The sequence below is a fragment of the Leguminivora glycinivorella genome, chromosome 13 (genome assembly GCF_023078275.1).
Source record: "Leguminivora glycinivorella isolate SPB_JAAS2020 chromosome 13, LegGlyc_1.1, whole genome shotgun sequence".
Taxonomy (NCBI): domain Eukaryota; kingdom Metazoa; phylum Arthropoda; class Insecta; order Lepidoptera; family Tortricidae; genus Leguminivora; species Leguminivora glycinivorella.
Genome location: NC_062983.1, coordinates 14,132,062 through 14,144,288, shown reverse-complemented (window position 1 = coordinate 14,144,288; position 12,227 = coordinate 14,132,062). Strand labels below are relative to the sequence as shown.

The 12,227-nt window shown below is 36.7% G+C and overlaps 1 protein-coding gene across 4 annotated transcripts in view; it reads left to right on the top strand.

The window, feature by feature from the left end:
- LOC125232397 (ETS-like protein pointed) overlaps nucleotides 1-12,227 on the top strand; it is a 198,546-nt gene that overhangs the window by 126,841 nt on the left and 59,478 nt on the right. For 2 of the 4 annotated variants that reach the window (XM_048138043.1, XM_048138045.1), the window contains exon 2: nucleotides 2,710-3,047. The exons of the other annotated variants lie outside the window; for them this stretch is intronic. In XM_048138043.1, coding sequence (XP_047994000.1) covers nucleotides 3,005-3,047 — 43 coding nt within the window. In that variant the 5' untranslated portion in view covers nucleotides 2,710-3,004. The remainder of the gene's footprint in view (nucleotides 1-2,709; nucleotides 3,048-12,227) is intronic. 4 annotated transcript variants of the gene reach the window in all.

The window sequence follows — 12,227 nt, the reverse complement described above, 5'->3', positions numbered from 1 at the left end:
AATTTGTCGCCGAGGCGTGCAACGACAAATTGGCCGCGACAATCGAGTTACTTGACCCGCCGATCTCGGACCGATTAACCCGCGTAATGGATTACAAGATACCCTGTTTAGACACTTTATAACACGATCTTGTTGATAAAGATAGATTTGATTTGAAACTGATTGTTGCCACGATGACTAATTGAGGGTTTATCGACAAACGCTAATCGAAAAACGTATCGAGTCGAGATGACAGGTGTGACGAAAAATCATGCCAAGTGATGTCCATCAGTTCAGATTTTTAGATTACCTACTTACATAAAGCCTTAATCTAGACAATAACACTTTAAATGAAGATCTGTCACGATCAAATTTTGTAATTTCTGGACTAATACGCTAAGTACTCTGAATTGCCGGCAAAATGTGTATTATAAATCAAATATGGGACTGGAAAAAAAGGAATCAATTTGAAAAAAAAGAGGGTACATAGTTTAGTAAACGGTAGCCAAACGCATGAATCATTTTTACCAATAATGAGATAAGTAATGTTATAAATAAGCAAATAAATCTCTTAAAGCGAAGCAACCCTTTCAAGCTGTGCTTTTCAATATAAATGAAGGATAAATACAAAAATTATAATAAATATCACCGAAGCACATTCACGGCTGAGTTTAGGCTCGCACGCGATTCCTTTTATATCGATAAATACGAAATTACGAAGCAATAAGCTTAAGGAGCCCACGATTTATTACGAATAGATAGCACAAAGAGCCGTGGTTAAACTCGAATGACCTTTAATAATACAAAATGCGCTTTACTGTGCATGACGAGTAGAGACGATGTATTCAGCCATTGTCCTCCAATATTGGACTCGGTGGGACCTATTGAGCGCTACTTAGCTACTGTTGTCTGAACTACGTACCGACCTATCCAGTGTGTGGCTGTGTGTGGTACCTACCTCCCAACTATACCTACGTAAATATGTATGGGTAGGTGTATTAGCTACTGTTGTATGAACTCAGTATCAACATTCTTGTACATGTGCGAACACCAAATTTATTGTAGGTATTGAGAATATCTCAGACACCGTTTAGAAATCTAATTTGATAGTGTGCAGGATTTCATCAACTAAATTTGTTGCATGTACCTAGTTGATACTGTCTCATTTAACACAAGATAGTAAATTTATTTTGCAGTTTTTTGTTCTTTGTAAATTACCGAATTATTTAAATACTTCATTACAAAATTTACAAATATGAATACACAAAACACGTATCAAAACAAGAGAAAACAAGTGCAAATGACTCAGTTTCACTTTGATAATTCCGATTTCAATGGAATCTACCTTAATAGACGTTGTCATAAATATTAGTAGCAAACGCCATCACTATTTGTCTGTCCGTCCATCACGAGTGATATGGCATCAGGCCCAAATGTGATTTTTATTGAGAGCAATTCGTCGCCCCCATCTCGCTAAGTAAGCTAGATTGGAGGCACATTGGGTAGTCGAACGATATTTTATGACGAGATACAAGTGTATGATTAAACTGACCAATCATAGACCGAAATTAAATCAAGAGAGTAATATCTACATACGTATAAGCGTGCTACCTCGTTTCACGATTAGAAGGGTTATAAAAATGTACCTCTATACCTACATATTTATAGATATGCTCATTGAAAACCTAGCAATTTCTAACTGTTTTAAAAATGTTTGACATCATGCCTTTTTTGAGAACCTACTATTTCATAATTGACTTAACTTTAGGGCTTGGCCCCGTATACATTTTAAACAACATTAAAAATTAGATCCTGGAGATAACAATAGCATCAAATCATAGATCGAACTAATATTGGATAAGTCGGTTTCCGAAATGTCTGGGCGCGTGAGAAAAAGTTTACTTAATAATCGTGAGTTAAAAATCAACAATAAATACATTTATTAAAAAGTACTCTACTAACTGATTAACAATACTTGAGCACAATAGGTTACATCTATATTAACCACCCCTTTCCAAACAGTTAATCGAGTGTTTGAGATAGAATGATGATGTTTAACCCTTGAACTCTAGCAATTTCATCAATTTGTAATGCTATTTATGCTATTAACATATTTATGCATGTAATACGTTTGATTAAAATGTTTATAGAACTATTATGTGGGTATTAATATAGTATTGATTACTTGTAGGTACGGTTACTAAATTATAATGTAATTGAGTACATTTAAGATGGGACGTGTCCGTTTTGTGTTAAACTAAAAACAAATTTCAAACGTTAAAATGTATTGTTATTGCTGCGCCTAAATTTGAACTTTTAAACGCATCGTGCCTGAAACACTTAAGGGTTGATTGTAAAACTAAAAGTACCTTAACACTAAAGTTAGCAAAATAGCTGGTCACGGCTCACAGTCGGTGTGGGAACATCCCCGAGCCCGCAGCGAGGGTGGCTCGTGGGGTAGGGGAGCGCGGGCAGTGGGGAACGGGGAGAGGGGTAAGTGGGGTACCGGGCCGGAAGCGTGTGTCGGCACTCCACTCACACCTGTGGGAATGTTTACCGCAATTTGAATATCGCTCTTTTGTACACACACTCGCTAATAGCCAGCGAAGAGCTTTACCATGTCAAGAATTAGTTAATAGTCACCTATCGCCGTAATTGTTCACTGTTTTAAGAATTATGGATCGGCAGACAGTCGAGTACAAAATCCACTTATTTTTTTTCCAAACGCAGGTGTAGCAATTTGAACAACCATGAACTGTAATAAAACAATAACGAACTTTTCCACCGTGACGTGACACGAACATCGACAAAATGAAAAACAGTGAAGAGTGTTTAGACTGACCGGAGAATTATATGAAAGAAACAGTTGTGATATTTAATGATCTTATTTAAATTAAGTTATTTGTGAATAGAAGACTTGTATATATAAATAAGTGCTAAAGACTCAGTGAGGGCAGAAATTTTGGAGCTGAAGACTGCGGGTCGGAGCAGACTCGCGTGGAGGCGACCGGCGGCCATTGCAGGCATGGGAATCAAAGTCATGATGAAAGCTTTCAGTAAGCCAAAAGGTAAGTGCTTTAATGCTTAAACATAATGGCCTTTACATGGATCTCATGACTGGTGGTCCTTGTTTTAATTTAACTACGTAAATGAGCTATACAGTTAAGGATACAAAGTAGCACAACATCAACGCTAAAGTTTGATGTTTATTAAATCGTTTCAAGTCTACCTATCGTTTTATACGATATTTTGCGGGCAGACCAGAAGCAATGTTTATTTCTTAGTAAAAATATCTGAAAGTCAAAGTCAAATTAAAATAATACTGCGTCGCAAATAAATATAACGTTCATCAAACTGTCAATCGGCCATATTGGCCATCGGATTCGGAATTAGAAGTCGGTTGTGAAAATGGCGAGTATCATCCTCGGGGCTGACGCAACGCTCTCGGTTTCACGTACTTGTCCCGAATGTGAACCAGCCGTGACCGCAAGAAAAATATGAACACATGAATTAATATCGCGTATCGTATCGTTTGAACACGAATGGGTGCTTATTTGATGTTTTACACGCTTGAATTCCTCGTGGATGGTTGTTAGGGTATTAGTATTATAATTTAATAAAGACACTAAGAGCTACCTACCTAGAGTACCCATCGATTAACCACACCGCTGCCTTTCTAATAATCTTTTTTTTTATATTAGCAGGTTGGATTCGGCAACATCCAAACATCTAGTATGTCCATATTGTCCTTATTAACAGTGGCTAGTGTCTTCAAAGTACTATCAGTGTCATTACCCATCCAAACATTAACTTATGCCCTTGAATCATTTTGATCCTTATAAATGTTATCCATGTCTGACGGTGATGTCTTCAAAGTGTCATTATTGTCATTTCCCATCCATGCAAACATTACTCAAGACTAATTTGAAGAAGCTTTGGCTTTCCAACCAAGCGTGATCTGGTTATGTGTATTCCTTCTGAACCTACCCTATTTGAGAAGTACATATTTCTTGCGATATTCATATTTATGTGTATATATATTTATATATCGTATTTTATTTGTGTATTCGTGTATGTAGTTTATTTCATAATATTATTTAGTATTTATGTAGTTTATTTACTTGTGGACATTATTTTGGTTTATTTCTGACCTTTATTGTACTTCTGTAAGTTTGTCTATCTTGCCTACTTTAATGTTCCTCTCATCTAATCTAAGGTTAGCTGGAAGAGATCCCTTATAGGGATAAGTTCGCCTTTGTACCTCTGTTCCTGTAAACTGTATATGAATCTGTTGTACACAATAAAGTGATTACTACTACTACTACTACTATTACTTCACCTTGAATCATTTTGAAACAGGGCTGAACCAATTTCTTAGGGTCCCCCCACATCTAGCGTCTCGCGAACGTCGTCGCCTCTCCAACGCCCGCGCGGCGTCGACGCCGCGCTCCCGCAGCACCGACGCGACGATGCGGCGCCTCTCGAACGTCGACGTCGCAGTGGCGTCCGCGCGGCGTCGACGCCGCGCCAACGCCGCGCCCGCGTAGCGCCGCCGTGATGCCAGCGGCGACCAACGTCCAGCTAGGCCTTACAATACCGGGATCCCAGTATCTCGGAATTTTTGGGGTAGATTTCGAAACCGATATTTAATTTTGTAATCGGAATCCCGGTATTTTTAGTAACTAACAAATTATGGCAAATAAACGTAAACTACTAATCAAAAACCTTAAATTTGTGCATCATGACGGTCGCTAGACGCGTAAATATTGCTTTTTGCTCTCGTTTCTTCGACACATTCTCTGTTTAGTGTTTTTACAATATTTCTATGAAATGACAGTTTTTCCGATAAAGAGAAAGCAATACGTCAAACGTAGTTGATACAACACAGGCCACAGACCCTCTGTAAACAAGTTGATGCACCTACTACATTATAGAAATAACTTTTCAAAAAATTGGTTAAGGCATACGAACAAACGTATAAGCTACTTTTGATTTACTGCCACTGACGTCGAGGAGGCGCGGCGCTAACGCGGCGTCGACGCCGCGCGGACGTCACTGCGACGTCGACGTTCGAGAGGCGCCGCAACGTCGCGTCGGCGCTGCGGAAGCGCGGCGTCGACGCCGCGCGGGCGTTGGAGAGGCGACGACGTTCGCGAGACGCTAGATGTGGGGGGACCCTTAACCCACATGAACCATCCTAACAAATCTTGTCCGTGTCTTCAAAGTGCCATTAGTGCCATTGCCCATCTGAACGTTCCTAACAAACGTGTACGTGTCTATTAGTGTCTTCAAAATGCCAGTATCCATCCGAACATTAGTTTATGCCCGTAGAACCGTTTTGAAACACTGTACTGTATGAACTGTATCCAACTTCTCATTCTACAGACTGCACCATCCTAACAAACTTGTCCGTGTCTAGTGTCTTCAAAATGCCATTACCCATCCAAACATTAGTTTGCGCCCTTGAATCATTTTGAAACAGGGCTGAACCGTTGAGTTGAGCAACGACCATTACCGTAATTATGACTTACTCCGCATGCTCCGGTGATCTTGAAAGTGAGGTAGTCAGGGACCAAACGACCTCTTTTACAAAAAGTCGTCGACATCTCTTCTAAATACCTAAAACAGGTATGGATGTGTTCCTCGTTATCTCCAGATTACGAATTGACCTGTTTTAGTTTATGGAGGGGGGGACGGGTTGAGAAAAAGGGGGGAGAAATATGGCGGCCGACCATCATAGATATTTATTCACATCTCGAGTCCTATGGCACCAATCTGTTCGTGCAAGGTGTCGTTTGAAAGCTTATTAAACCTACTTTAATTGTTTTTAAATAAGTATACTCATAAAAGTAACCGTTTAGTAAATATTTGAAAATATGTGTTTTTTTATCGCGCATGATTTGCACAAGTACTAGAAAAAATGCGTCTAACTCAATAAACAAGCAATTGATGTTATTATAAAATTTTTGCGTCTATTTATGCTCTTTCTAAAAATATAAGTTTCATTGGTATATGATAATATATAACCATGTAATTACGAATTTGGTTTAGCAGGAGTCACTCTGCCCGGTCGCAGAAATGGGCGCTGACCGTAGTAAAGTATTCAATATTTTTGAGGTCCTATTTTACGGATCCATATGCGAGAGGTATCGTTTCAAAGCTAATTAAACCTACTATATTTTTTTATAAATACCTAACTATAATCATAAAGGTAGCTGTTTAGAAAATATTTGAAAATATGTGTTTTATAGACCATGAGTCGCACAAGTACCTACTGGTAAAAAAATGCTTCTTAATCAATAAACAACAACTTTTCCGGAATTGATGTTAGTATAAGATTTACGCGGAATTTCGTGCGCTTTCTAATAACATAAGTTTTATTGGTGTATGATATTATATAACCAAGTAATTACAAATATGGTTAAGTAGGGGCCACAGCGCCCGGCCACGTATGGATGCTGACCGTCGCCAAATTTTCTATATTTTTCAGATCCTATTTTATTTAACAGGAATCTTTTGAAAGCATATTATGCGTATTATCATTAGTTCTCAATAATTTTAGTTGTAACTGTACTGTAGTAGCTAACAAAATATTTGAAAATATGCATTGGAACCGATGTGAGTAAAACATGCTTCTAGCTCAATGAATTATATTTTTTCCGCAATTGATATAATAACAAAATAAACGGCGAAATGTATGAAAATAATAAGTTTCAAATAATAAGTTTTGTCAGTATTGCATAAACAATTAATGTTAATTTATCCATCATACTCACTGCGCACCGTCATATAGATGGATGACCATTTTCGTTGCCGTTTTCATAATTTTTAAGATTGTATCTTGGTGCATGACCAATAAACAATAACTTTACCGCAAATAGTGTTATGATAAGATTTACAGGACATTTCATATGCTTTCTAAAAATATAAGTTTTATTGATGTATGATATTATACAACCAAGTAATTACGAATTTGGTTTAGCAGGTGTCACTGCACCCCCGTGACGTAAATAGGTGCTAACCGTCGCCTAATTTTATGTATTTCTCAGATCCTATTTTAGCGATCAATTTGTGAGAAGTATCATTTGAAAGCATATTATGCGTACTATCGTTGCTTTTTAATAATTTTAGTCGTAATTGTAGAAGTTTACAAAATATTTGACAATATGTGTATTTTTACTGTATATGAATAGCATTCGCACTGATACTCGTACGAGTGAAACATGCTTCTAGCTCAATGAATTATATTTTTCCGCAATTGATATAATTAACGAAATGAACCGCAAAATGTATGGCCTTTACAAAAAATTAGTTTTGTTAGTTTTGCTTAAACAATTAATGTTAATTTGTCCACCATACCCACTGCGCACGGTCAATCGTCATATAAACGAATGTCCACCGCCGTTGCCTTAATTTTTTCATCATTTTACAGATTTTATTTTACTGATCAATTAAGTATATAAGTAAATTCAATACGTGATAGATTATATTTATTATGAATATACGATTAGTGAAATAAAATCTGAAAAATCATGAAAAAAGGCAACGACGGTGAACATTCATTTATATGATGGTGCGCAGTAGGTGAGCTGAACAAATTCAAATTAATTGTTTATGCAATACAAACCAAACTTATTTTTTGTGTAAGTCATACATTTTCCGTTTATTTTGTTATTATTTCAATTGCGGAAAACTATAATTTATTGAGCTAGAAGCGTGTCTTATCAATGCCAATGCTATTCATGCACAGTAAAATACACATATTACTAATCAAATATTTTGTAAACTTCTACAGTTTCGACTTGAGATATTAGAAATAAAGATAGTATGCATAATATGCTTTCAAATGATACCTCTCACAAATTTATCAGTAAAATAGGATCTGAGTAACGTAGAAAATTTGGCGACGGTCAGTCAGCACCCAATATCGTGACAGGGCGCAGTGACCCCTGCTAAACCAAATTCGTAATTACTTGGTCATATATTATCATATACCAATAAAACTTATATTTTTAGAAAGCGCATGAAATTTCGCGTAAATTTTATAATAACATTAATTGCGGTAAAGTTATGGTTTATTAAGTTAGAAGCATTTTTTATCTGTATATGTGCAACTCGTGCTCGAAAAAAAAACTCATGTTTTTAAATATTTTGTAAACAGCTACCTTTATAACTATAGTTATTCAAAAGTAATTATAGTAGGTTTAATTTGCTTTCAAATGATACCTCTTACATATGGATCCGTAAAATAAGAACTTAAAAATATTGAATACTTTACTACGGTCAGCGCTCATTTTTATGCGACCGGCGGAGTGACCACTGGGAAACAAAATTCGTAATTTAATGGTTATATTATCACTTACCAATAAAACTTATATTTTTAGAAAGCTCATGAATAGTCGCGTAAATTTTATAATAACATCAATTGCGGTAACGTTATTGTTTATTGACTTAGAAGCATTTTTTACCAGTACTTGTGCGATTCATGCTCGATAAAAAACACATATTTTCAAATATTATGTAAACAGCTACCTTTAATACTATAGTTATGTATAAACAATTATAGTAGGTTTAATTATCTTTCAAACGATACCTCTCACATATGGATCCGTAAAATAAGACCTCAAAAATATTGAATACTTTACTACGGTCAGCGCCCGTTTATGCGACCTGGAGGATAACCCCTGTCAAACAAAATTCTTAATTACATGGTTATATATTATCATATACCAATGAAACTTATATTTTTAGAAAGAGCATGAATAGACGCGGAAATTTTATAATAACATCAATTGCGGTAAAGTTATTGTTTATTGAGTTAGACGCATTTTTTACTAGTACTTGTGCAATTCATGCGCGATAAAAAAACACATATTTTCAAATATTTACTAAACGGTTACTTTTATGAGCATAGTTATTTGAAAACAATTAAAGTAGGTTTAATAAGCTTTCAAATGACACCTCGCACGAACAGATTGGTGCCATAGGACTCGAGATGTGAATAAATATCTATGATGGTCGGTCGCCATCTTTCCCCCTTTTTCTCGACCCGTCCCCCCCTCCTTAAACTAAAACAGGTCAATTCGTAATCTGGAGAGAACGAGGAACATATCCATACCTGTTTTAGGTATTTAGAAGAGATGTCGACGAAAATCGTGAAGGAGACGACTTGTGGCCAAATTGGCTCTAGACTAAGGACCTTGGCGTGCGTGCCTGAGAATGTTGAAGACAATGTTTTTATTCTAGCTGGCAGAATTGTGCGATGTAAACAATCCAACAAAGTCTGGTTTAAAGCTTGTACTTCTATGATTAGCGTTTCCTAAAACGATGTAACATCAACAGACTCAACAGTAGCCTCTTCTACTGTTGAGTCTGTTGATGTTACATCGTTTTAGGAAACGGGCCTGGGTAAACAAAGGCCGATAGGTACTTTTTTCACTTAGAATCCTTAAACTTCTTCCATAGCTTGTTTTCGATTTGAGCTTTAGAGTTTGTCAAGGATGCGCTTTCATAAATTATCTTTAAAATGTATAAACGTTCTTCGCAAGTGGCAATGTTCATCAAGCATGGCCACAGCATGCATTCCTACATAGGTTTAGTTGGAAGTTCCAGAATACTTAATACTTCTTATATCTTGGTAATAGCTTCTATAACTTCTATAAATGTAACTTACAGACGAGAATACTCAAAAAGTACATTCTCGCTGTGTTACGTGTGCACATTATCATGGTTCTACTTCTGCCTAAGTATAAAGTACAACACAATGCCGTGTTGACATGAGTACCTATCTTTTCCTATGATAGCAATTTCAGCTAAATTTATGAGCCCTCCCAGTGTGCCTTTCAGTCCTGTTTAGTATTCCTCTAACAGCAAATATGCATTACAGTATTATGTTATGACAAATGCAGTTAAACGGAATAAGCATTAGAATAGATCACACACAAGTAACACACTACAGACCCGTAAAAGCTGACGATTTGCGCTGTGCCTATCAAGAGTTCCTAGATAAAAGACGGATTGTTTTGAATTTGCTATTTTGTGCTTATACTGTTGGATTCCAGTGAGAATCTGCCACGTTTAATAAAAACAACAGCAGTTCTAGAAAAGTTTGTACAAAAATTAAGAAAAACATTAAATTTGTTTTTTTTAATTCCTTTTTGTTACCAAGATTTATTTCATGAATTGAGATTTTAGTAAGTTTTATTTGATCATTAAGGTTCTCTAGTATCTATGTATATTTTCTTAATTATAACCATTATCCTGTATCTTACGAAAGTCGACTTATATCACTAAATGTTGATATCAAAGTAGGATCAATTAAAATTTGCTGACGTGGCTATGTACACACTCTTTGAGAACTGCTGACAAAAAGTTGACTTTTTTATGTACCGATAATAAAATGTAACCGATTGACCAGTAACTCAGATTCACGCATTATTTGGTAGCATCAGTATAATACAATAATCGATAGGTAGCTTTAGCTTAATCAGAATTGTGACGCGTTTCTTTATTTTCGTGTTTGATTTTTGTTAAATCTCAAGAGAACCTCGTCTCCGAAACCTTGCATTATAGCATCTTTTACGATCCATCAAATTCCTCGCCAAGAGCCATAAAATCTAACAATTCACAGATATGACAAAGAGACTAGTAGTAGCTAATAACGCGGCACAGCGCATGCGCGGGGGCGTCCATTCACGACGCTGATTGGCCCATCCGGTACGAGCTCAATGAGATGATGCGCCCGGGCCGCCTCTGTCATTGAGCAAAGGTCTCTCGCCTACATTCGTGAACTGATCGCTAGAAGATATGGCTAATAGATACCTAGTTGTTCGAGAAGCCATGCGGGGATAGTTGAGTCGCTTATTGTTCTTGGTATGTAACAGCAACTCAAGTTTCTACCATCGACATGGTATCGAAGTTCGATCTTTATGATTAATTTGACGCATCATAGCTTTTTTGTCTATAACGATAGAGGCACGCTGACTTTGCTTTTTGGTTGCTACTCGTCGTACTTATACAAAAAATCACTCGCACGCTATGATTTTTACTTCGGGACAACACGAAGGTTATCTTGACATCTTATGACAAAAAGTTGTCCTTTTGGACTGTAAATACGTAAGAACTGTTGTCAAGTACTAAGTAATAATGCTGTATTTTTGTCTTCTGTACCTATTATGTGCAGTGACCAGGTATATCAATAAGTATGTACATATTTATGTAGGTACTTATAAATACCATGGACACGTACATAAAAAAACAAGCAAACACTTCAAAATTAACAGAAATGAGTAAACATTAGTTGACGCATGGTTATGCAAAGCGTTCTGTGGACTCATTTTCCACACGAGTGCCGCAGCCGTTTGTAAAATAACATTTTACGCGTTATGAACCCCTCATTCATGGTTGAGTGGCTGGAGAACAACAGCCAGCAAATCAGCAGTTTTGGGAAAGCATTAAGTAATTAGTTTTCACACGGTTATATCTAACGGATTTTTTACTGAGTCAGTGTTATGGCTTGGCGTCTGTTCTTAATAGAAAGCGATGTAAGTAAAGACCAATTCAGACGGTCCATCAACTTGCACAATGAATTTTGATCGGCCAATTACTGTTACATCTAATGAAAATCCCGTGCAAGTACTTAAACCGTCCTAAAAAGTGCATAAGTTACAAAGAAAATATTTCGGTTCGGTGTCTCTAAACCGTTATTAATAAGCGTTTGTTCAAAAGATTCGATGCGATTCGCTGCATGCTACATCTGCGGTTGTAAGTATTTAGCATAGCAGAATAGAAGAAATATAATAAGTAGGTACTATAGTGTGTCCAACTGTCCAGCTTGTAAATCATACCTGACTATATGATTATGAACAATTAAAGAAAAATTGTAATGCAAATCGTCGCACGCGCACGACCACACCAAGTTCAAACGGAGAATAACAATGGCGGGCGACATGGCGCGAGCTTTGTGTGGCGCTATTGTGCGCGGTCAGAGGCTACAAGACCTATTACATACAATAATTCGGTAGCAGCCACTGCACAGGTCTTTTTAACCGACTTCAAAAAAGGAGGAGGTTCTCAATTCGACTGAATGTTTTTTTTTATATTTTTTTTTTATTTTTTTTTGTATGTATGTTACTCGATATCTCCGAGAATCGTGGACCGATTTTCAAAATTTTTTTTTGATCGAACGGGTATAACCCCAAGATGGTCCCATAGGCACCAAGTCAGGGTCTGATGATGGGATCTTGGAG